General features: G+C 41.3%; 4 protein-coding genes across 5 annotated transcripts; 2 read left to right on the plus strand and 2 right to left on the minus strand.

Moving 5' to 3' along the window:
* Positions 1-320: 320 nt before the first annotated feature.
* LOC108094259 (ribonuclease P protein subunit p25-like protein) lies at positions 321-26239 on the minus strand. The gene is made up of 5 exons (XM_017194724.2): positions 26144-26239; positions 1088-1218; positions 850-1031; positions 671-787; positions 321-614 (listed from the first exon to the last, which is right to left on the minus strand). Exons 2-5 carry the CDS (start codon positions 1193-1195, stop codon positions 413-415), a joined length of 609 nt encoding a protein of 202 aa, XP_017050213.1. The 5' UTR covers positions 1196-1218; positions 26144-26239; the 3' UTR covers positions 321-412.
* On the plus strand, positions 3081-8886 carry LOC108094247 (tyrosine decarboxylase). The gene is made up of 8 exons (XM_017194705.1): positions 3081-3154; positions 4232-4430; positions 4493-4800; positions 5337-5771; positions 5840-6054; positions 6415-6541; positions 7668-8176; positions 8504-8886. The coding sequence occupies exons 2-8, from the start codon at positions 4301-4303 to the stop codon at positions 8691-8693; spliced, it is 1914 nt and encodes a 637-aa protein (XP_017050194.1). The 5' UTR covers positions 3081-3154; positions 4232-4300; the 3' UTR covers positions 8694-8886.
* On the minus strand, positions 11028-12246 carry LOC108094252. 2 transcript variants are annotated; one of them, XM_017194711.2, is made up of 2 exons: positions 12168-12246; positions 11028-12108 (listed from the first exon to the last, which is right to left on the minus strand). In XM_017194711.2, the coding sequence occupies exons 1-2, from the start codon at positions 12182-12184 to the stop codon at positions 11073-11075; spliced, it is 1053 nt and encodes a 350-aa protein (XP_017050200.2). In that variant the 5' UTR covers positions 12185-12246; the 3' UTR covers positions 11028-11072. The 2 variants fall into 2 exon arrangements, with proteins under 2 accessions (XP_017050200.2, XP_017050201.2); XM_017194712.2 differs by having other exon boundaries at positions 11028-11955; positions 12109-12231.
* On the plus strand, positions 15701-19150 carry LOC108094249 (aromatic-L-amino-acid decarboxylase). Its single transcript, XM_017194708.2, has 3 exons — positions 15701-16025; positions 16902-18006; positions 18324-19150. Exons 1-3 carry the CDS (start codon positions 15896-15898, stop codon positions 18850-18852), a joined length of 1764 nt encoding a protein of 587 aa, XP_017050197.1. The 5' UTR covers positions 15701-15895; the 3' UTR covers positions 18853-19150.
* Positions 26240-26275: the final 36 nt, after the last annotated feature.

Genomic DNA, 26275 nt, shown 5'->3' on the forward strand with positions numbered 1-26275 from the left:
CCAAACTATTTTTCAAACAATATTGTTTTTGTGAAGAAAATAACAAAATTAAAGTACATATAAAGTTTACCTGAGTGAAAACATTGTTTACACCCGACAACTAAACAAAGTAATTTATATGCTTAATTCATTAAAATGTGTTTCCTTAGTTTGACATGTCTCCGACGACCTTTTCAAAAACCAGGAATCATTTCTAAATGAAAAGAGCACTTACTGTAAAAATGAAAACTTTATTAATAAAAAAAAAACAGTACAAAGCCTTCGTTTACTTTCGTAGAGCTTATCTCCCATTGCCCTCAATTGCTTTAATCCCATAATGCTTTTGTGATGAACTAGACTTTATTTTTATATCCTTACAAAGGGCCAATAAAGGAATCTCCACTATTTTTACGGTCTAGTTTAATGGCTTATCTCAACCTTGACTCTGACCGGTAGGTTGACTGTCTTCTGGAGAAGCTTTTCCGTGTTGTTGGGCTGGTTTATTACGTCCGGATCTGTGGCGTTTGTTTGGCCGACCGCCGGCACCTGGTTGTTGTTGCTGCTGCTGCTGGCGGGGATTAGGGTGAGCCCCTCCGCCTTCCCAAAAATCGGTGGCTGTGTTAGGCTTTTGTAATCTATAAAATTATTATTGTATTTGGTGCTGACGAATGCAAATCCCACTTCTGATTACCCATCTATACTATCTGGAAGCTCGTCCAGGCTCATAAGAATGTGCAGGGTGGGTATCTGGCGGTTGACGATGATCTCCTCGAGGCCATCCATTTGCGGCTTCCAATGCTCCTCCACACTTTACAGAATGCACTATTACAGTAATGACCCCTTGGTTGTTGATGAGTACGAGCAACTCACCTGGTGTAGGCCATGCGCGTTACTTGGTAGACGGGATGGCTCCGCTTGAGCACCTCTGCGCAGGAAATGGTCTTGACCACTCCGCCACCGGATCCGCTCCACACCACGCATCTATGTTCCCCCTTGTTCAGCGCAGCCTGAGCGAACTCAATCACATTGCTTACCTTAGTGCCGCCTTTCACCTTCGAAAAGAAACAGTTTGGGGGGAACCATCTGGAGATGAGCATCCAGTACTCACATGCATCCAAAGAAAGTCCTTTTGGGACTTTGGCATGCAGTCCTCGAAGGGCAAATCGCTTTTGCTTAGCTCCTTCTCCACGTTCTCGGCCTTGCGGTAGTGCATCATGTTGAGGCCGTTTAAGGAAGAATCTGCAAAGAAGATTGTTTTCCCTATCAGAAATATGATTTCTCCGAAGCCCTTCAGCAATAACCTTGAACCTATAATGGAACGAGAAAAAGTGCCCCCGAGGTCCGGAATCTCAACAACCAACTTAACAGCCAACCACTCGTCGTTAACTGTCCAGAGCAGCTATTGCCCGAGCAGAGTCCGTGCAAATTGAATAATTGCTTGGTTTATGAGCCGAGCGAGCGAGGGAAAAATTGAAGAAGACAAGCTGCAAATGGTGTAAGTGGTGCAAGCAACCAGATCTTCTGGCCAGCAGTGTCCCCTACACTTTTCCTTTTAAGTACTGCATTGACTCAACGAAGATATAGAAGCCCGATAAAATAAAAATTACAAACCGATATGTTTTCGTTTCAAAAAGTCGAACGCTAGTTATGGTAAAAGGTTATTATGGCTTAATAATTTTAATATTTTATGAATACAAAACTGTTAATAATCAGAGATTTATATATTACGTAATATATTTCTAAGGCTTAATTAAATTAAAGGATTAAATGTTACTATTCAATCGCACACTTTACATTACTAATTAAAAACGTAACTTATCTATCACTTTTAATATTAAGTGAATAGAACAAAATGGACCTGTGAATCAGTTTTCCAGTTTTCTTAGAGAACGACAAACCACCCGGCAATGCCATCACAGCCCTTGCTTTTACTTTATGCACTTTGAAGAGGAGTTCAAGTAAAAGTCAATAAAAAACCATTTCTTCAGCAATTAAATGAGCGTGGATGCAGGAGCGATTTCGCAGCGTTTTCCCATTAAATAAAGCCCTGCTGGTGTCGGCCACTAGACAACGGGCCATGGAGTGCGGAAACGGGAAAGGAGGTCACGGAGGAGGAGGGATGATAGCCGCAGAACCATGATGCCACTTGTTGGAGCTGAGGCCGAACAACATTTTAGTGCCTGCTCGTGGAGGCTGCAGCTGAATTCGACAGCGGCAAGGAAAGTTTATTAATGAACTTTCATCCAGCAACAAAAGCAAAAAAAGCGGAGGGGGCGAATCAGATGATTGTGTGGGATGATGGTGGCAAGTACATGGAGCCACGTGTCCCAGACAATTCTATGGCCCAGTGCAGCCGCAACGAAAGGAGCCCGACATGGAAAAGGAAAACGGGCTGGAATTTTTCGAGAGGAATGCGTTGAAATTCCTTCTATTTCTGCTCCTGCCGGGCTGTTCTTTCCGACTCGTCGTCAACGTCATCCCCATCGTCATAATCATTTGGCATCGCCGCCATTCCTATCAAGTACGCTCCGAACAATAATTCAATTTGGTGCGGAAGTTATTAATACAACGGTTCGCACCCCGGACAAGGACGAGTGGGAAGTCGTGAATCGTGAGAAGGCGTGGAAAGCGGTCCTGTCAATGTAATTTGTTGTATGTTTATGACAACACGTACTTTGAATTAACTCATCCATGTCCAAATTGAGTTTTATTTTAAGTCCAAATTAGGTTTGCCAAGCATTTAACAGTTCGAAACTCAATTTGGAGTGCGCGTATACGCAATATCAAGTATACGCTGCGGTGAAAAACTTACTTGAATGTAGAAAGCAGACGTTTAATTTTTCACTCGTGCTGTCTTCTTTGCATATCTTCACGCACCACGGAAGAGGATTGGTTGCCGCCCATTCCCCAGCTCCTGGCTATGAATGAAGCGCCGCAAAAATTCCATTTATTTGCCATTTCAATCGCACCAACCATCCACCACCATCATCCCAAGTATGCATTCATTAGACATGCCAAGGCAGGCGGCCGAAGGAAGGTCCTCAGCAGCGACGACCGAGCTTAGCTTTTGGCCACGGCGCAGAGCAAGGATCAGTTTGGTTTCGCAAGTCGGGGCCAACGGTTCGTCGTCTCGGATTCGGAACAAAAACCAGCATCCGAAGTTGCTCTGCTTCAAGTAAGTGCCACATATCCGGTGGTAACCCATCGACTGTTAGTGAACTCAGCGCGAATTGTGTACCTTACATGGCCATAAAACATGCCTAAGGAACCGCAATTAATTACAAACAAAAATCTGTTTATGCTAACTACCTGCCATTAAACCGACCAAAATTAGGGAACATCACAAATTTCAACCAACGCACAGCATCGACAAAATAAATTTAAAATAGCCCCAGTATAAATACATCAAGTTCAATGAAAAATTTAACCTGCGAACTTAAAAAGCCACACATAAAACCCTGGAAACCACGGAAATAAATTAGCTAGTTTAACAACAAAACAATAAAATACGGAAATAGTGATATTCGTCTACGGATTGCAGATTGCTATAAATAAAAATAATTTAATTTACAAGATAATATTAGTTTCCTCATATTTAGTAATTTTTTGTGACGCAAGAAGTTTTAATAAAATAAACACCATCTTCATTTGTGAAATGTGAAACCAGACTCAAAATGGTGTAAAAAAAGAATTACAACTTGACTAGACACTCCGATTTTTTACATTTTGTGGAAAATACTGAAGTAAAACTAAATTTAAAAAAGAACGAAATTTGTTAAATTGCGAAAACTATTCTATAAAAGTCTTGCATCACCAATCAAATCAAATCGAAGCAGCCTTTAGGAAAGTTTCCCCTAAATCCATTCGAAGTTTTTTATCCAAAAAAGTTAAAAAAGTTAAAGCCATCCCTAAATACCGTTATTTTTACAATTTTAAGAACTTGAGTTTTCCTGGTTTCTTTTTTTTATATAACTTTTTACTTCTATTTCTTTATTGTGACACTTTAAAAGGTTTTTTAATTGATTTTTACCTTTTGTAATATTCGTATTCTGTATTATCAAGCTCTAATAGGGTCTTAATTTAAATAGCATTCTGCTGTATGCATTTCATTCTTCTGGAACTTTCCCCACACATATGTAATTGTGATCGACTCCGCTTCATAAAAATTAAAATTAAACTTGTTTGGTTATACTAGAAGCGCCCACTTGTCTGATTCATTGATAAATTTTACAAATTGAACACCCAAACACAGCGTGGGCGATAGCTAAAAACAAACTCACAACACGCGCCGCAGGAAAACAGTTCGGGGAACCGATAAAAAATGGACAGCACCGAATTTCGGAAACGCGGCATGGAAATGGTGGAGTACATCTGCAACTACCTGGAGACGCTGAACGAACGCCGAGTCACGCCCAGCGTGGAGCCGGGCTACCTGCGGCACCTGCTGCCGAGTAAGACAGATTTCAGCGTTGAATTTAGACTCAGATTTAGCCTCACATCCCCGCCATCGCAGCTGAGGCTCCTCAGGAGCCGGAGGACTGGGACCAGATCATGAGCGACGTGGAGGACAAGATCATGCCCGGCGTGACACACTGGCAGCATCCGCGCTTCCACGCCTACTTCCCGGCGGGCAACTCCTTCCCCTCGATCCTGGGCGACATGCTGGGCGACGGTATCGGGTGCATCGGCTTCTCCTGGGCGGCCAGTCCCGCGTGCACCGAGCTGGAGACGATCGTGCTCGACTGGCTGGGCAAGGCCATCGGACTGCCGGATCACTTCCTGGCCCTCAAGGAGGGCAGCACGGGCGGCGGAGTCATCCAGGTAACAACGCAATAAAAAGCGAACAGAAACGGTGTGTCCTAGAACGTTTAAACTTAACAGAGTTCACCGGAAAGGCCTTATTAAAAGAATAAGTAATACCGAAAACAGCTGACTCTAAAGGAGTCTTTCGTGTTTGTATAAATGAGTGGGATTTTATTAAGTGTAGCTAATGCTTACAAATTGTAGACGGAACATTTTTTATTTGGCTCGCCTCAGCAAGATGCCGTTCTTTAGTACATTACTAAAAAAAACTAATAAGTCAACTAATAAATTTAAAAACTCATTTTGCAATTTGTACCAATAAAAGCTAACAAATTCTATAATTTTTTTAGGTAAACCATACTGCAAGTTCATCATTTAGTTATTTATAGTTTATACTTTAAAAATCCCCAACCTTTCTCTATTAAAAATTGATGACCCAATGCTAGGTTTTCATAATACCAATAGTCTTATATATTGATTTGTATTTGAACAGTTTGGTATAAATAACATGGTAGCTGCAACTTCGAACTTCTTGACTAAATACGTTTTTGCAGACCTCGGCCTCGGAGTGCGTGCTGGTGACGATGCTGGCTGCCAGGGCGCAGGCCCTCAAGAGGCTCAAGGCGCAGCACCCGTTCGTGGAGGAGGGCCACCTGCTGTCGAAGCTGATGGCCTACTGCTCCAAGGAGGCGCACAGCTGCGTGGAGAAGGCGGCGATGATCTGCTTCGTGAAGCTGCGCATCCTGGAGCCTGACGAGGACGCCAGTCTGCGGGGCCAGACGATCTACGAGGCCATGGAGGAGGACGAGCTGCAGGGCCTGGTTCCCTTCTTCGTCTCGACCACGCTGGGCACCACGGGCTCCTGTGCGTTCGACAACCTGCCGGAGATCGGCAAGCAGCTGCAGCGCTTTCCGGGAGTCTGGTTGCACGTGGACGCCGCCTATGCCGGCAACAGCTTCATCTGCCCCGAGCTGAAGCCGCTCCTAAAGGTGAGTGGGATTCCAAAAGGGACAGTTGACCTGCCCGTTCCTCCAGTCTGACTCCATGCGATTCGCAGGGCATCGAATACGCCGACTCATTCAACACGAACCCCAACAAATGGCTGCTGACCAACTTCGACTGCTCGACGCTGTGGGTGCGGGACCGGATCCGGCTGACTTCGGCCCTCGTGGTGGACCCGCTGTACCTGAAGCACGGCTACTCGGACGCGGCCATCGACTACCGTCACTGGGGAGTTCCACTCAGTCGGCGGTTCCGTTCGCTGAAGCTGTGGTATGTAGCATGTGCCATATGCGGCCCGAAAGGCCCTCGACAGCCAAGTGCGAATGGCTCTGTTGACCATTGCCGAAAAGTGAGTGCTTTTGGATGGGCCTGGAGAGGCGTTAAGTGTGTTGACTCGCCTAGCTGAAGTATGCCCTCGCCGTGTTTGCTTGTGATTTAGTTGTAAGCACAGGGGTTTTCATGCCCCATGTGTGCCAAATCTGTCCCCCCAGATGGGATGAGTCCACACCGAAATATGACATGGGTAAACAAGCGTTTATTGCTAATTGCTCCCACCCAGAAGAAGAAACTAATCCCGAGTGTTGTTCACCAAAAAAACATTCTGTATCTGAACGTCGATCGTATTTTTAGGTTCGTGCTGCGATCTTATGGGATTTCCGGGCTGCAGCACTACATTCGTCACCATATCAAGCTGGCCAAGCGGTTCGAAGAGCTCGTACTCAAAGACAAACGCTTCGAAATCTGTAACCAAGTCAAGGTGAGTTACATTTACTTTCGCTTCGGAGAAAAGCTGTTTCGATTGCTTCCAGTAATTAATCACGCTTAGAGTTCAAAGCTCCTTTGTCCACCCCTCAGTGTGTGGGTCTTTCACGGGGGCACCTGTGGGCGTGGGGCTCCATTGTGCTGACCAAGGGTCCAGTGCAGTGTAAGGCCCAGATACCCAGAGTATAATTGGGAAATTGAGTGGCGAGCAACGCAGCTATCGGTCCGTAAGCGCTGTCAAAAGGGCCTTGGCCAAGAAGACGTGAACTTGTTCACACCCGCCTGCGAATGAGGCAAACGTGCGCAACTACACGCCAAATTCCACAATGAAATCGGCGCAAAAAATTGATTTCTTTTTCGCTTCGGCAATAGAAGTGTTTTGGCATAACTGCTACAGAAAATTGTTCAGAGACAGGCAAAAGTGATTCACCGAGTCAGCGACTGACATATGTTTCAACTTGTTGAACGTAAGCGTGCCGAACTTAATTGAGCGATCGATTCGGTAGCGGATCTACCGGGGCTCACGTTATGGCAAAGTTTAAGGAAGCCTGGCAAATGATGAGTGGGCAAATTTGCTGTTTCTGTTTCCTAGAAATTACAAACAGCTTAGCACTTGTAACTATTCCATTCGCTTGTGACCAAGAATAAATGAAAGTATTAAGCAACGAATTTCAAATAAGCGCAGTCCAGATATTACGTTTTTATTCCCCTCCTTCTCTAAAAATAAAGGAAATTATTTCTAAGAAAAACCTTTAGAGTAAAAGTGACTAATCAAAAAAATATTCTTTGACGTGTTGCTCTTTGCTGTTTTAAATACTTATATATAATTCTTGGTAGTTTATTTAAAAATGGAAAACAAATACATTTCTTTTGGGTTCCTTAAAAGAAGAGATATAGTACATTCGTACACGTAATCCTTGCGAAGAACTTATTAAATTTTATTAAATTGCAATTTTAGTTTACGAAAACTAATTTTTTACTTTGAATGTCAAAGCCAATCAGTTTTGAAAGTATAAGTTGGGTTTGGTGTAGGGTTCTACACTTAATGTTTTGGTTTGAACTCCGAAGAAAGTGTTGTAAAAGGAACAAATATGTATGAACCGCTCTTTTGACTTTATTAGCTGGGACTGGTCTGCTTCCGGCTAAAGGGCACCGACAAGCTCAACGAGAAGCTGCTGAGCATTATCAACGAGTCCGGCAAGCTGCACATGGTGCCAGCCAGCGTGGGAGACCGCTACATCATCCGGTTCTGCGCCGTGGCCCAGAACGCGACAGCCGAGGACATCGACTACGCCTGGGACATCATCGTGGACTTCGCCAACGAGCTGCTGGAGAAGGAGCAGCACGACGAGCTCTCCGAGATCATGAACCGCAAGAAGCAGGACACGCTGGCCCAGAAGCGCTCCTTCTTCGTGCGCATGGTCAGCGACCCCAAGATCTACAACCCAGCCATCAACAAGGCCGGCACCCCCAAGCTCTCCATGGAGCTGCCCTCGCCGGTGGTCAGTCGCGGCAGCGCCCCAATCATCCGGACCCAGAGCTCGGTGGACCACAACTCGTGGATCTCCTGGCCACTGGCCTTCCTCTTCAACAGCAACAACGAGGAGAAGGGCAGCAACGTCTCGTTGCGGTGAGTCCTCCCCCTCTAGTTAAAGAGTAGTCTTAAAATTTTGAATATTCCTCCTGTTCCAAGCGAGTGACAAATGACCTAAAGAAAATAATATTTTCGAATTCCTGCTCTTATCAAAACAATGTTAGAACGTCTGAATGTTTCGAGTGGAAAATTAATCTCCGCCTTTTAAAGTTGCTAATGTAAAAAGTTGTAGTTAACTCTAAGCGATTCACATTATCGCACCTTAACTAATTTGAATCTTTACTGTGTAACTTACTATATGCGTGGAAAGATTAATGACACCCTTTGTGATTTTCCTCAATAAACAACACCTTTTCTTTGCAGGTTTCGGCATCTGGATACCAACGTGCGACCCTCGTCATCGCGAAGAAATTCTGGAGCCGGGTCATCACCTTCTCCGGAGAACGAACTGGATTACGTGAATGTCCAGCAGCAGCAACTCGAACAGCGGTCCCCACGGAAATCGCCCATGGTTTTGCGCAAGGCATCATCCTCCCGGGATAATCTCAACTAATAATATCCACTCAGATTATGAAGCACATATAATACATTATTAGCGCTTCCTGTAAAGCCAGGCGCCTAGTTAAATTCTAGACCAATCTACAAAGCGGAGGAACATCAAACTCTAGTCTGTCTTGTCCTCTATAATACTTTTTCTCTAAGTTTCGTGGTAGCAATATCGAACAACTATCTTTAACGTTTATGACATACAATAAATATTATTTAAACACTTGCTTGTGTTTCCTTTTTAGACGATAAAAAAAACACGGAATTTCAAAAATTAAAAGGTTTTCTAGTAGTTTTTACCGTAGGGTTCAATACGTAAACAAAGAAATACTTAACATTGGTTCCTAAATCGTCTTATTGAAAACAAGAAAGGAAGCTAGCTTCGGCAAGCCGAAGCTTATATACCCTTGCAGTCATCAAATATGTCGAACAAAACGCATAAAGGCTAGACAACATCGAAGCTAAGACGATTTTTCTATTCATTTCCCATTTTTTTGACTATAGAGATATGGGAGCTATACGATATAGTTGTCCGATTTTGATCAAATTTAACTCGTAATTCAAGAGTCGTAAGAACACTCTATATTCCAAAAATCATACTTTTCTGATGAAAAACAACGATGTTATCAATTTATTTCCATTAATTCTATATATAATTTTCGATCTCTCCTATGGCAGCTATATGATAGAGTTATCCGATTTTGATCAAATTTAATCCGAAATTCAATAACAGTTAGAAAACGCCATCTTGAAGAATTCAAGTCGATCTGATGAAAAACAACAGAGTGAGAATTTTTTATTTCATTCTCTTGTATTGGAGCTATCCGATATAGTCGGCCGATCCGGCTCGTTCCGACTTATATACTGCGTGCAACAACTACACAACTTTTGGGAAAGTTTCAGCTCGATAGCTTTAAAACTGAGAGACTAGTTTGCGCGGAAACGGACAGACGGACAGACGGACAGACGGACAGACGGACAGACGGACAGACGGACAGACGGACAGACGTACATACATATTTCGATTCTGCTCGTGATGCTGATCAAGAATATATATACTTTATGGGGTCTGAGGTGTCTCCTTCACTGCGTTGCAAACTTCTGACTGAAATTATAATACCCTTTTGCTCTGCAAGGGTATAAAAATGATTTCAGTGATTGGTATTATTAGCGATGTTTATGAACTCATTTCCAATGAACAAAGTCAAATAGACTCGATGTCATCCAAAATGATGTCTTGACCTCTTATTTGCAAAGGCACATGGTCGTCCAATGGCCAACATAAAAGAAAATAATGTGCACATGTTCTGACAAAAGGTAAACAGAATCCTGTGATTTTCGGGGTAAACAATGGGAAAGCGAATCAATATACCCTTGCAGAGCAAAGGGTATTATAATTTCAGTCAGAAGTTTGCAACGCAGTGAAGGAGACACCTCAGACCCCATAAAGTATATATATTCTTGATCAGCATCAAGAGCAGAATCGAAAAACGCCTGTACGTCTGTCCGTCTGTCCATCTGTCCGTTTCCGCGCAAACTAGTCTCTCAGTTTTAAAGCTATCGTGCTGAAACTTTCCCAAAAGTTGTGTAGTTGTTGCACGCAGTATATAAGTCGGAACGGGCCGGATCGGCCGACTATATCGTATAGCTCCAATACAAGAGAATGAAATAAAAAATTCTCACTCTGTTGTTTTTGATCAGATCGACTTGATTTCTTCAAGATAGCGTTCTCAAACTGTTATTGAATTTTTGATTAAATTTGATCAAAATCGGATAACTCTATCATATAGCTGCCATAGGAGAGATCGAGAAATATATATAGAATTAATGGAAATAATTTGATAAAATCGTTGTTTTTTAACCCACGAGCATGATTTTTTGAATATCCAGTTTTTTAACAACTCTTATATTGAAAAAAAAGTTTCATAAAAATCAGACAACTATATCTTATAGCTGCCATAGGAAAGATCGAAAAATCTATATAGAAATAACGGAAATAAAATTATAATATCGTTGTTTTTAATCAGATAAGCATGATTTTTGGAATATAAAGTTTTCTAACGACTCTTAAATTAGGAATTAAATTTGATCAAAATCGGACAACTATATCATATAGCTCCCATAAGATCTATAGTCGAAAATATGGAAAATGAATAGAAAAATGTTTAGCATTTATGTATTTTGTTCGACATATTTGATAACTGCAAGGGTATATAAGCTTCGGCTTGCCGAAGCTAGCTTCCTTTCTTGTTTTGCTGATGCCATTGATATGACGTGGGATTGTTGTTCATCGTCATGAGAATGGAAATGGCTAAAATTAATTGTATCGCACGGACTTCAATTGGGTTATGAATCATTGAACGGATATCATATATTTTGAACCATTTCAATATAACGAATGTGAATTGATACCGCGATTCAAGGAATAAGGGTTGTCCCCTTTTTTTATTGGGTCCTTGGAGTCCCGGTTTTGCCCGAATGCTCTGACCAGCTGGTTCAAATATTCCTCCTTCTCGACTCTTGAAAAACTCTCGAGTTGGCCCCTTTTCATGTCCCAATTCAGATACCTGGGCGCAGCTAATTTCGTTGGCAAGTTGCTAGCCACCGCTTCACCCTTGCTTTTCTGTTCCTCAGCTCGACTGGATGTGGCCAGATTTATGTCTGGTTTATCTACTGGATTCGGCAGAAAGGTCGGGATCGAAGGCATCAGTTTATCTTCTTCGCGACCCAGTTGCATGTCAATAGGTGGAACTGCTTCAAATCCGTTTTTATAACTTTTAAAGTGCGGACTGAAGTGCTGCTTGACAAGAGGGCTAGTCTTTTCAATCATTCTCTGCAACACTTCGTCGTAACTTTGCAAAGTCTTGGCCGGATCCTTGACACTTGGGCTTGCTTCGATCTGTCTACGATATCCTTCCAAGTCCTCTGTTGATCCTCCCGGTTGCATCTCTTCCAAGCGCTGCTTCATGGCAAGAAGCTGTTCCTCCCGTTCACTAAGCCTGGTCTTGGCTTTCGATATCTCGTTTTCTTTGCCATCCGACCGATCCATGTTGGCAGCCACATAACGCTTAGGGGCCAGAAAGCCTCGTTCACTTGTGGAACTTTTCAGCCTCTTTGCCTGTCGCGTCTCTCTGGGTTTTATTTTCAGAATAACGCCTTTACCCCCGGCCTGCTCCCTTTTGGCTCTCTCCATTCTCTGCACCAGAGCATCCATGTTCGGCTTGATTTTCGACGTATCCTCATAATTTCTGGGCAGGAAGCCGCGATCTCTAAGGAAGACAACGGGGGACTCCCAGTTCATTATCAAATTCCGCAATACCTCATTGTATTCCCGCAAAGGGTCGCCTTTAAGCTTCGCTTTTTCTGCGGACTTAGCATAAGCCTTTATATCTGCGCCCAGGGAACTGAATATAATCACGTACCTAGATCATTGGTATAAGTTATGATGTTTAAGAAAAACTTAAAGAATTTGAAAATTTACCAGATTAGCATTCGCATGAAAGTTAACTGCAAATTAATGATTATTGTAAAATATATTATAGATTGTTTCACTTGAACTATAACGCAAGGCTATATTATAGAGATTCAATAAAATGGGCCTCCTGGCTAAAACGCTTTTGATTCCATTGATAAAAAAATATAACTTACACGAAAAAAGCTCAACCGATAAAATCTAAAATCCAAAAATGTAAATGAGCAGATTTGTTTACGTAAAATCTTGAAATCCGATCCGGAGCATCGGATTTCCTCCGTTAGCTCGCCAATAAACCCAGTTTTATGCTTCTGGCGCCAATAAAAATCAAAGTATTATTTGACAAAGTGTTTGACACCTCCCACAAAATTAATCATTAAAGCAATGCGAACCCATAAATTAGCATGCGAAGCCGCACCAAAATGAATGAAATGCCTATGGTATGATTTGGCATAAACCAAAACAAACGAAATTGCCAAAATAAACGAAAATACACATATAGGAGACCCGGAGCACGAAATCTTTAAATTCAATATCCGTCAGCTGTTGTCAAGCGCAAGCATCATCAAAAACGATAAATGCAAATTTCGGCAATATCTTGGACAGCGCTTGTACAGTCAAAGGTCCAAAAACTAACCAATTATTTTTTTCGATAGTAAGAACATAACTTAAGAGCAACTAAAACATTTTTAATACCTTTGAGGTTTGTAGAAGGAGGTTTATAGGTCGAGATACAAATTCTTTCCCTTACCAATTGATGATAAGCTTAGAAAACCTAATGTGTGATTACCGTTCAGAATATCAGAAGAATACTTTTTCCCCAGCAAAAAAGTCGTTGAATTTTGTAAGTCCTAATTATTAAATATCTCTTGTGAAGCAATGAAAATTTTTAAATCACAAAACAGTTCATTGAATATAAGAAAGACTTGCGACTATTAAATTTGAGTTAGAGAAGTTCGACTGTATCGAGACATCATGGGAATTTTGTCTGGTGTTTGGCAGCGCCAACTGCCATAATAAATGAGTAGACAACAACAAAAGCGTTAGCCGCGCTCCAAACACACAACGCCAATCTCACGTACGAGGCCCAGGTTTAGGCAAAAGTAGCACCAGAAGGCGGATGGATTCGGTGGATGATGGCAATGGACCTCGAGCATCTTGAAGTGTGACCGCGTAAACTGAATACGACTTTATATTTAGACGCACGACGTCATCCGCGGTGGCTGGTACTGTGAATGAAAGTTCAGGCGGAGCTCAAGCCGCGAAAGAGGAGCACACGAATACGTCAAGTCACGGTGCTCATGCGTTCTCCGTCTCCGTCTCGCAATCTCCGAGGCAGTCTCCAGCGGCGGACTCTGCTCCCACCAAGAGTCTCTTCAAGGCGGCGACGCGTGCGCAGAATGAGTCAGCCATGTCAGCCAAACTGAGGCTCAGCCTCCTTACGGTGGTCAAAACTTAATTAATTTTAAGCAGAACTTCCACACTTTTAAATATATAATATTTTTTTTAATTTAAAAACTTGTAATACGTTTAACATAAGATATGAATTCGAATCTCTGTAAACAAACGGAAATGGGTAGACGCGAACTTTTTAGAATTTAATTTTTAAATCCCATACTGTTTTTTTGCTAAATCGTTAAGATTCAGTGAGTAATTCAACAAACCGGACGATGCAGAAAATTGTAGTTGAGAATTTGAAAGGATACTGTTTGTAATAAAAAATACCGTTAATAAGCTTCGATTTCAGCTTTTCTTCATAATTTTCCTTAAAAATAAATAGGAAAGATATATCATTAACACCTGGTTAACAGCGAAACAGTTACATAGTTTATAAGGGACTTGTTGTTTTTATTTTATTTACAGCTTAAGAATCATTCAAAAAATATTTTCGTAAGTTTTACTCCCACTTATATATATATTTAATGAAATATATAGGTAGTTGACTTGTTAAGGCCCTTGTTACTAAAAAAAACTCTCTCATTCACTCGGAATTGAATTAATTGGAGACCAAATAATTATTTTTAAAAACACGGTGCCAAAATAACTTTTAATTAAATATAAATTGAATTCTTGAAATGTTGAAACCACTATCGAGTGAAAAAAGGGCGAACCAGGATGATGGCCCATGAACTATGGAACATGATGGATTGGGAAGTAAGCATAGTTAATGCCTGATCATTAGAGGGCAGAGTTAGATAAGCAATCGCCGGCAATTAGCACCCCGCCAAATAAGGTGGGACCCCCAGCTGACTCTCACAACAAACCCATTCATTCATTTGTGCTGGCCCACCCACACCTATTACCTATTATCTCCCAAGTTCCCTCGCCTCGCAGCCTGAGCAATCGGTAAAATTCATTTTGCAACGTTTGTTTATTTTGATACTTGTGTTTTTGTATTTCACCTAGCAGGAGATTCCATGAAACAATGGGTGTTCTTCACAGCTACGTCATAAGTTTGCCTGTTGCCAGGGATTGGTCATTCGTACATCCATTTTGTTAACGGATTTGGTCAATGTTTGGACAATTGTTTGCCACATTTTTCTGAGTACTTCAAGTGAATCCCCTTCATTTACTGCCGAAGACATCAGCCACGGAAAGTTTTGGTAATTCTTCAGAGATTAGAGAACCAAGTTTTGTGTCTCTTTTTCAACAATTTTTTGCACACTTTTTGCACGTGCCGGATTTACGGGAATTCGGAAATTTTCAAACAGCCCGAAAAGTTCCCCGAAAAACCAAACGAAAAAAAATCAGGTTCAGCCATCAGAAAGCAGGGAACACGTTGAAATCCAATTTAAGAGCCATAAAAATAATGTCTATAATATAAGAATCTACTGAAGTAGCAAAGAAATCGTATTGGGCTAAGAAACATTGATACTAACAAATACGGAAATAACTGTATTTTAGGAGTATACAAATATACAAGTTATTAACAGTTGTGAAAACTATCGCAGTTTTAATGACAGCAATTTACCTTCAAAGTGGAATATCAGCGCAAGAAATAATTGTTTCATATCGGTATATCACCGCTAAAAATAAATCTTGAACTTATTTCCCAAAGATATCCAATTGTTTTTGTAACCATCTTCCCTGGCCTTTTACAACACAACAGTTCGACCAATTGCACATCAAAAGCTATTATTAATTACTCAACCGCACAGCAAATGGCGTCTAACCCATTATATATATAATTAAGCCAGAAGCTGAAAACCCTTGCCCGCCAGGGATTTTTTGCCAAGCGAGCTATTTCTCCGCCCGGACTCGAGAGCGGAATGGGAAAGGTGGCCATAATGACCGAAGCGGGTTTCCCAGCCCAGCGAATTCCGAGTCTCCGGGCCAGTAATTTGAGCGTGATCACGAGACAATAAACGTCAGTGCGACAGCCGAACTAACACCCCGCAGGTGTGCGAAGGGGATATGGCCGAGAGAAGAGAGGAGCCGAGAGCTCCCGATCGGGCGATCGAGCGAGTGAGCGAGTAAGCGAGCGAGCTCTTGCCATATAAAAGCGAATGCAGCGTAGTGGCCAAGACATTCGCGTTAAGGAAGCTGAGCTGCAACGAGCGGGCGAAACGTGTTAGCCGGGATTAAAAAGTGATCGAGACAAGTCCGTGTTGGTGTGTCGTCGTGTTAGACAATAGTACTCAAGCACTAAAGATAAACCCCCTCGAGATCCAACGGAGACGTATAAAAAGTCCAAATATTGTTGAGCAAAAACAAACGAGAAGTGTAAATTGAACAAAATGAATGTGGAAGAGTTTCGCAAATACGGCAAGGAAGTGATCGATTATATATGCCAGTATGGCACCAACATCGAGGAGCGTGATGTGGCGCCCACCTTGGATCCGGGTTACCTGAAAAAACTTCTACCAGGTGAGCAAGCAAGAAATACGTGAAATACGTGTGAAAGTATCGAGGGCCTGGCAAAAGCTAGCCAGTTTACTTGGGTGTTTTGTGTGAGATCAAAATTATGAACGGAATGTTCATCAGACAGAATAAAATAAAGCTCTCAAAAATGTTCCCTAAATCGGCAGGAGCCCAAATCTTAGGCTTGTCTGATTTAGTTGAAGACAAGTGAAAAAGTTAATTTTAGCACAAGTGATAAATTGTATACACCAATTTGTTAACTATGCCCAAACAAATTAGCAATGAATCCGAAAATATTTCGCTTCGCGCAAAATAATCAAAGAAAGCCAAGCAACAAGCAACTCAATGCCCCTCAAAAACTTGTTAAATCATGTTGACTAATTGTTTTGCCCGCTGCCCGAAGAGTCATGTGAACAATGTGCGAGTGTAAACTATTCGAAAATCCCCAGCCCACGGATTCGAGTGCCCCGCATCGAGGTGCGTGGGTGGGGGCCTGGCATAATTGGGGCACACTCGGCATTCATCCCTCCGATCTCCGATCTCCGATCTGCGATCTCCTATCTCCGATCCACAGCCTCCGGCCACCTCTGAGTAGGTTCGCTGGCGAATTTCAGGCGAATTCCGCGCAGTTGGCTAAGTTAAATATTTACTCCGGAATGGACGCCGCAATCCCGAGTTCAACTAAACAAATCAATTAATTATGCATACGCAAACACACACCTTGCGTATAGACTTACTTGTTGATCTTTCTACTCACTGCCAAAAACAACAGACTCGCCATAAATATTGCTTTGCTGGCCCCCCAAATTTATGGGTGATAAAAAGAGAAACACACATTTCAGGCCCCTCCCACTAATCGCCCGTCTGCCTGTTTATCCTCAGCCGACGCCCCCCAGTCGCCGGAGTCGTTCAAGGACGTGCTCGAGGACTTCGAGCAGAAGATTATGCCCGGAGTGGTGCACTGGAACCACCCCAAGTTCTTCGCCTACTTCCCGTCGGGCAACTCCTTTCCCTCGGTGCTGGGCGATATGCTGAGCAGCGCCATCGGGTCCATTGGCTTCAGCTGGGCCAGTTGTCCGGCGGCCGCCGAGCTGGAGACGATCGTCATGAACTGGTACGCCAAGGCCCTCGGGCTGCCGAAGGCCTTCGTTTCGGACGCGCCGGGCAGCACGGGTGGCGGTGCCCTGCAGGGATCCGCCTCCGAGTGCGTCCTGGTCTCGCTGATCACCGCCCGCGCACGGGCCATCAGCGAGCTGAAGGGCCAGACCAGCGTGCACGACAGCGTCTTTCTGCCCAGCCTGATCGCGTACGCCAGCCGCGAGGCGCACTCCTCCGTGGAGAAGGCCACCAAGATGGCGCTGGTGAAGCTCCGCATCATTGACGCCGACGAGCACGGACGCATGCGCGTCGACCTGCTGCGCCAGGCCATCCAGAACGACGTGAACGCCGGACTGACGCCCTTCTTCGTGGTGGCTACGGTGGGAACCACCGGCGGCTGCGCCTTCGACGACATCACGGAGATCGGCAAGGTCTGCCGCCAGGTGTCCAGCATCTGGCTGCACGTGGACGGCGCCTATGCAGGCAATTCCTTTATCCTGCCTGAGATGCGAGTCTTCTCCGCCGGACTGGAGTACGCCGACTCCTTCAACACGAACCCCAACAAGCTGCTGCTAACAAACTTTGACGCCTCTGCCTTGTGGGTTAGGGACGTGATGACCCTGAAAAGCGCGCTAAACGTAAATCCCCTTTACCTGCGGCACGAACACTTGAGTGGCGTGGACTACCGCCACTACGGAATCCCGCTGAGCCGGCGCTTTCGGGCTCTCAAGCTCTGGTTCGTCTTCCGAACGTACGGCATCAGGGGCCTGCAGGAGTATATCCGCAACCACATGGCTCTGGCCAAGAAGTTTGAGATGCTCGTGCGCAAGGACGATCGATTCGAGGTCCGCAACGATGTTCATCTTGGTCTAGTCTGCTTCAGAATGCGGTAAGTCATGCCAATTCCATGCTTTTTAGCACATGCATCTGATTTTATAAAATTGATCTAATAGTTATGCATCTAGTATGAGGAAATGTTATATATATTTTCTTAATTATTGTTTTTGAGGTTCAGTTCAGCGTAAACGAAGTTTTAACGCTTCATTTCAATATATTAGAATATTATATTGAGTATACGAGACGAGTTTTAAACAGTTTGATCGAGTTGCACTAAAAAGTAAAAAATACCCTTAGAAACTGGAACGTAATGACTTGTAATGCATTTTAATTCCAGAAATCTAATGCCCCATTCAATCCTCTTTGCAGAACTGGTGACGAGCCCAACCACATGCTGCTGGCGCAGATCAATCATTCGGGCAAAATGCATATGACACCGGCCAAGTTCAACGGCCGCTACGTAATCCGCTTCTGCGTAACCTACGAGCACGCCTCCGAGAAGGATATTCTGGATGCGTGGAGCCAGATTAAGTGCTTCGCGGAAGAGATCTTGCGAGACCACCAACTGGAGTCCAGCTCAGTGCCCACCACGCCGGAGGGCTCTGAGCGGACCAGCTCGGAGCCGGTGGCTCCTGTGGCAGGCAAGCCACCCATCAAGAAGAAACTGACCAGGACCAAGTCGTTGCGTTTCTCCTTCACGCGCAGCATCTCGCGGGAGCAATACCAGAACCAGAGTGAGCACCTAATGGATGGGTGCACACCCATTCTGGTCGTGGATCCCAAAACGCTGCAGGAGAACTTCCAGAAGGCGGCGGACGACAATGAGCGGGACAACAGCAACGGCAATACGAAACTCAAAGATATATCCGATGTGGATACGGACGAGGCGAGTAACTAAGCCAGTTTGGAGTCAATGCATTGCAGATTTACCTCCACCTAGTATTAATTGTCGAGCTGAAATGAGGCATGTACCTAAAGTCTACCGACTATCACTGCTCAGTTTGAATTTAAGTACATCTATTTATGTGTTTAGGGTCTAAGTTGTTGCTGAATTTTATGTAATATAGACTCAGTCCTAATTGCTAATATTTTGTATATTTTTGTACCTTAAGATATCATGAACAATAGCACTTATTTATAAACATTAACCTGGCATCTGCTATGCACATTTTCTTAAAAAAAAAACTGAATTCAAATATTATCACTTGTTTTTGATGGGTAATATATGTACATAATTGGAATTATTGGTAGGGGAGATGTGGGGGTTGTGGGCATAGTTTTGTTTTTGGCTTATAATTACCGAACTAGTGCATATTATTTGGACATATGGGTATCTGTGTAAAGCTAGAGACCTAAGCTAACTAATTATGAAGAAACATACTTGATTTTGTCATGCGAAAAAATTTCATATGGACTTTTGTAAAATCGTAATTTTCAGCTAAAAATTTTTTTGGGGGGGTTGTGGGCACCCTGGGAAAAAATGCTGCAAATGGAATAATATGGAAAAAAAAACCGCAACCAATATCAACAAAATGACAATTTATTTATTTCAAAGACTACATAAGCGTTATTCATCGTCGGAAACACAATTTTGACATGTATAATGACTGCCCCGCAAGTCCACACATTTCGGATGAAAAATGAAGAATAAAGTGTTAAAATCTTAGTGATAATCCCTCTCAGCGGGAGAGGATCCCTTTCAAGAGCCTAAGATTTCTACAATAATGTTCTAGAGGGTTCCAAACAAATTTTGAAAACAATTTTACAAGAAATTGTAGGTAATAAAAAAATTGGCCAAAAATAAAGGGGTGCCCACAACCCACCCAATTTTGGTGCCCACAACCAACTTTCGCAGGCATTTTAAGAAGTAATTAAAAAATGTGTTTGCATCAATTTTTTGGTTCAAATCGATATTGTTCCATTTAGTATAATGCTTTGACTAAATAAAAATACATTACACTTACCTTTTTAATCGATTCACTTTAATTGATACACTATTGAAAATCTTTGAATAAAGTTTCACTACCTTTTCCAAGCACAAGAAAAACCAATTCGTTAATTTCAAAAAGCAAACGCGTTCGTTTACTTTGATATTTGGCATAAATCATACATAGGGTAATTGCTTGCGAATGACATTACCAAAAAAATTCAATCTTAATTTTGTGAAAATATACGTAGGGGTGCCCACAACCGACCCATGCCCACAACCCCCACTTCTCCCCTACATTGTTTTTACTACGAAATATGTGGTAGCAGTCCACTTGGTTCATCAGTAGACCGAAAGCTACAAACGTCCCTAAGCAGTGGCGGATCCACGGTGGGGGGGGGGTAAATTTCCCCCCCTTGGAACCACAGAACCTAAAAATTTTACTTGTTTGCTATGGTTGACTTTTCAAATATAACCACTTTGTTTACCAAAAAATTGGGATGGATAATTTTTGTTTTATAATTTGTACTGTATTTCTCTCGCAATAATAAGTTTGAACCCCAAATCGAAAAATAAGTTCAATTTCCCCCACCCCCCAAGAATTGTCTCTGGATCCGCCACTGCCCTAAGGTATTTGATAATGTGTATACATATTAATAAAATAAAAGTTGGAGGTTTTTAGGTCAGAAACAGTTTTTTTTCAACACTTTTTCATTATTTATTTATTATTTAATATTTGCCTGACAATATAGGAATAAAATATACAATTTTTTTTAGTTGTGAGTTTTTTATTTTTAAGAATTTTTAGAGGAGTATTGGATAAGGAAGTTTAAGTTGATTCAGAATTCAAGTTTATAGATCGGACTATCAATAAAACAAGAAAGGAAGCTAACTTCGGCAAGTCGAAGCTTATTCCCTTGCAGTCACCACAAATCTCGAGAAAAATGCCTAAAGGCTAAACAACGGCGAAGAATTGACGATTTTTCTTTTAGTTTTTCCATATTTTCAATGATTGTTCATATGACATCTATATATGATGATATGATGATTTTGGGGGGGGTCCGATCGAAAAATTTTTGTTGTTTGGGGGGTCCGATCAAAAATTTTTACGTTTGGGGGGTCCGATCAAAAAATTTGTTCCTTTGGGGGGGTCCGACCAAAAAAAATTTTAGTTTTTATGGTTGAAAAGCCGTGTGCTGTAAGGAAATTTGAAAAAGTCTGAGATTTTTTTTGGGGGGGGTCCGGACCCCCGGGCACCCCCCTGCGTTCGCCCCTGGTCGACGATGTTTTTTCATCCCCTGCGCTAAGTGCAATTTCATCATGCTTGTAAGATGAAAAACAACGATGTTATATTTTTTGCCATTTATTCTATCCATTATTTTGCATTACGTTTGTCATGCGACTTCAATAAAATTTACAGTAGAATCCGCTTATTGCGACTTTCAAGGGACCGACGATTTTTCGTCGTTATACCCGGAAGACGCACTAAGCAGAAGGATTTAAGTGAATAAGTCTGTCTGGGGACCAATCAAGCCATCGAGTTTTCGTCGCAATACCCGGACGGACACTATAAGCGGAGTCGTTATAACAGGATTCTACTGTATTTCGAAATTCAAAAGTAGTTAGTAAAACCCAATTCAAAAAAAAATCAGATCGATATGATTCAAAACCACTTTTGGTAAAGTTTCAGCAAGATAGCTTTAAAATTGAGAGGCAAGTTTACACACTAACAGACAGATGGTTCGATTCAGATGCTTCTCAATAATACATACATATGTAGGTACCTACATACATATACAGTATAATCCGGTTATAGCGACTTTCAAGGGACCGACGATTTTTCGTCCTTATACCCGGAAGTTTTTTATATGAAAAATGAAAAAATGCTGCAAATGGAATAATATGGAAAAAAAAACCGCAACCAATATCAACAAAATGACAATTTATTTATTTCAAAGACTACATAAGCGTTATTCATCGTCGGAAACACAATTTTGACATGTATAATGACTGCCCCGCAAGTCCACACATTTCGGATGAAAAATGAAGAATAAAGTGTTAAAATCTTAGTGATAATCCCTCTCAGCGGGAGAGGATCCCTTTCCAAGAGCCTAAGATTTCTACAATAATGTTCTAGAGGGTTCCAAACAAATTTTGAAAACAATTTTACAAGAAATTGTAGGTAATAAAAAAATTGGCCAAAAATAAAGGGGTGCCCACAACCCACCCAATTTTGGTGCCCACAACCAACTTTCGCAGGCATTTTAAGAAGTAATTAAAAAATGTGTTTGCATCAATTTTTTGGTTCAAATCGATATTGTTCCATTTAGTATAATGCTTTGACTAAATAAAAATACATTACACTTACCTTTTTAATCGATTCACTTTAATTGATACACTATTGAAAATCTTTGAATAAAGTTTCACTACCTTTTCCAAGCACAAGAAAAACCAATTCGTTAATTTCAAAAAGCAAACGCGTTCGTTTACTTTGATATTTGGCATAAATCATACATAGGGTAATTGCTTGCGAATGACATTACCAAAAAAATTCAATCTTAATTTTGTGAAAATATACGTAGGGGTGCCCACAACCGACCCATGCCCACAACCCCCACTTCTCCCCTACATTGTTTTTACTACGAAATATGTGGTAGCAGTCCACTTGGTTCATCAGTAGACCGAAAGCTACAAACGTCCCTAAGCAGTGGCGGATCCACGGTGGGGGGGTAAATTTCCCCCCTTGGAACCACAGAACCTAAAAATTTTACTTGTTTGCTATGGTTGACTTTTCAAATATAACCACTTTGTTTACCAAAAAATTGGGATGGATAATTTTTGTTTTATAATTTGTACTGTATTTCTCTCGCAATAATAAGTTTGAACCCCAAATCGAAAAATAAGTTCAATTTCCCCCACCCCCCAAGAATTGTCTCTGGATCCGCCACTGCCCTAAGGTATTTGATAATGTGTATACATATTAATAAAATAAAAGTTGGAGGTTTTTAGGTCAGAAACAGTTTTTTTTCAACACTTTTTCATTATTTATTTATTATTTAATATTTGCCTGACAATATAGGAATAAAATATACAATTTTTTTTAGTTGTGAGTTTTTTATTTTTAAGAATTTTTAGAGGAGTATTGGATAAGGAAGTTTAAGTTGATTCAGAATTCAAGTTTATAGATCGGACTATCAATAAAACAAGAAAGGAAGCTAACTTCGGCAAGTCGAAGCTTATTCCCTTGCAGTCACCACAAATCTCGAGAAAAATGCCTAAAGGCTAAACAACGGCGAAGAATTGACGATTTTTCTTTTAGTTTTTCCATATTTTCAATGATTGTTCATATGACATCTATATATGATGATATGATGATTTTGGGGGGGTCCGATCGAAAAATTTTTGTTGTTTGGGGGGTCCGATCAAAAATTTTTACGTTTGGGGGGGTCCGATCAAAAAATTTGTTCCTTTGGGGGGGTCCGACCAAAAAAAATGTTAGTTTTTATGGTTGAAAAGCCGTGTGCTGTAAGGAAATTTGAAAAAGTCTGAGATTTTTTTGGGGGGGGTCCGGACCCCCGGGCACCCCCCCTGCGTTCGCCCCTGGTCGACGATGTTTTTTTCATCCCCTGCGCTAAGTGCAATTTCATCATGCTTGTAAGATGAAAAACAACGATGTTATATTTTTTTCCATTTATTCTATACATTATTTTGCATTACGTTTGTCATGCGACTTCAATAAAATTTACAGTAGAATCCGCTTATTGCGACTTTCAAGGGACCGACGATTTTTCGTCGTTATACCCGGAAGACGCACTAAGCAGAAGGATTTAAGTGAATAAGTCTGTCTGGGGACCAATCAAGCCATCGAGTTTTCGTCGCAATACCCGGACGGACACTATAAGCGGAGTCGTTATAACAGGATTCTACTGTATTTCGAAATTCAAAAGTAGTTAGTAAAACCCAATTCAAAAAAAAATCAGATCGATATGATTCAAAACCACTTTTGGTAAAGTTTCAGCAAGATAGCTTTAAAATTGAGAGGCAAGTTTACACACTAACAGACAGATGGTTCGATTCAGATGCTTCTCAATAATACATACATATGTAGGTACCTACATACATATACAGTATAATCCGGTTATAGCGACTTTCAAGGGACCGACGATTTTTCGTCCTTATACCCGGAAGTTTTTTATATGGTTGCTATGTTCGTAATATGTAGGTTTTTAAAATAAATAAAATTAACTAATTAATTAAAAAAATGAGTTTCTCAAAAAAATACTGAAAACTGAATGAAAATAAGAAAAAACTAGTAATATAACAGGACATCTCATGGAATATATGAGGTCTGCACACGCAGTCTGATATCGGCATTGCACTTCGACTCTCTCTCGCATCAGCGTTGTTAAGACGACAGCTAAAACTACCCTGCAAGCCTTTACTATCGCGGAAGACACTTCTGAGTCACTTCTGGAAGATAAAATGATCGTCCGCGATATCGCCTTACGATCGCGTAAGTGACGTCCGTCGGGAAAAACTGTGACACTTCTGCGTCACCCTCCAGAAGAGACATCCGCGACACTTCCAGAAGTGACTTTTGCGACACTTCCAGTTACCCAAAAAAGTATTCCCAATTAAAAAAAAAAAAATAGTAGAAAATATTTTTACTATATATATTAAAAATGTAGCTTTTTTAAACCCAGAGCAAAGGGTATTATAATTTCAGCCAAAAGTTTGCAACGCAGTGAAGGAGACACCTCAGACCCCATAAAGTACATATATTCTTGATCAGCATCACGATCAGAATCCAAATCCGTCTGTTCGTCTGCCCTCCTGTCTATTTCTATGTAAACTAGTCTCTCAGTTTTAAAGCTATCTTGCTGAAACTTTCAAAAAGTTGTGTAGTTATTGCACGCAGTAAATAAGTCGGAACGGGCCGGATCGGGCGACTATAAAGGATAACTCCCATACAAGGGATTGAAAAAAAAATTCTCACTCCGTTGTTTTTGACCAGATCGACTTTATTTCTTCCAGATAGTGTTTTTAAACCACTATCGAATTTCGTATTAAACTTGATCAAAATCGGATAGCTCTATCATATCGCTGCCATAGGAAAGATCAAAAACTATTAATATAAATAATTTAAAAAAAATAAAAAGATCGAAAAATCTATATAGAATTAACGGAAATAAAATGATAACATCGTTGTTTTTCATCAGACAATCGTAATTTTTGGAATTTACACTTTTTTAACGACTTTTGAATTAAATTTCATAAAAATCGGGCGACTATATCATGTAGCTGTCATATGAACAATCTTCGAAAATATAGAAACTTCATAAAAAACTTAGCCTTTATGTATTTTGTTCGACATATGTATTATATTTGATGACTGCAAGCAGTGTTTTGTTTTGTTTTTTTTTTAAGATTTAGACAATTAAGGGAAGGTCTTCACCAATTTCATATCTCGGCGGGGTAATACTTCGGAATTTTGACTCCAGCTATATCTCAGCCCCAAAAAAACTTGGGAACCAAATCAAGGGTTTTTTCGTAAGATAATAACCCCCTTAGGAGGGGCAGAAGGTTTTTTACCTTGGAAAATTGAAATTTCCTCGGAAAATCAGCGGAAAACACGAAAAATATGTGCAATAAGTATTTTCGCCCGCTACCAGCCCTCACTATTATCGGAAATTTAAGGCTCTATATCTTGTAAACGGTGCGAGAAATCGAAACATTTTATTTATTAAAAAGTGTTTATTTTGGGCCAATTACCCAAAATGTGTCCTCAAATCTCCCCTAGTGCGGAAATGCACGACGTGCATGTAAGAGTTTTCCGCTGATTTTCCGAGGAAATTTCCATTTTCCAAGGTAAAAAACCTTCTGCCCCTCCTAAGGGGGTTATTATCTTACGAAAAAACCCTTGATTTGGTTCCCAAGTTTTTTTGGGGCTGAGATATAGCTGGAGTCAAAATTCCGAAGTATTACCCTCGGCGGGATATGAACAACTGAACAACAATGAAAAACTGAAAAGTATTTTGGGCAAAGTCAAATCTTTTGGACGTAAGAATTTAAAATTCCGTTCGGACTCTTCGGCTTCTGGTGAAGATTTTAACTGACCTGCCATTCAGCATATAGAAGCAAATTTTGCTAGACAATTGTGGCAAATGTTGTTTAAATCTAGCGGTGGAATTTACTTTGGCCACATATTAGTTATCTTAGAAATTGTAATGTACATTAATGAATGTGCAATCGACAAACTCACCTTTATAAATGACAATTTATAATTTCAATAATTTGTGCACAACAAAATAAAAACAAACACTTGGCACACGTGTATTAATCGATTGTACCGGCCTCGTTGTCCATCGATATTTCGCACGCATGGTCTATCGTC

The sequence above is a fragment of the Drosophila ficusphila genome, unplaced genomic scaffold (genome assembly GCF_018152265.1).
Source record: "Drosophila ficusphila isolate 14025-0441.05 unplaced genomic scaffold, ASM1815226v1 contig_414, whole genome shotgun sequence".
NCBI classification, from domain to species: domain Eukaryota; kingdom Metazoa; phylum Arthropoda; class Insecta; order Diptera; family Drosophilidae; genus Drosophila; species Drosophila ficusphila.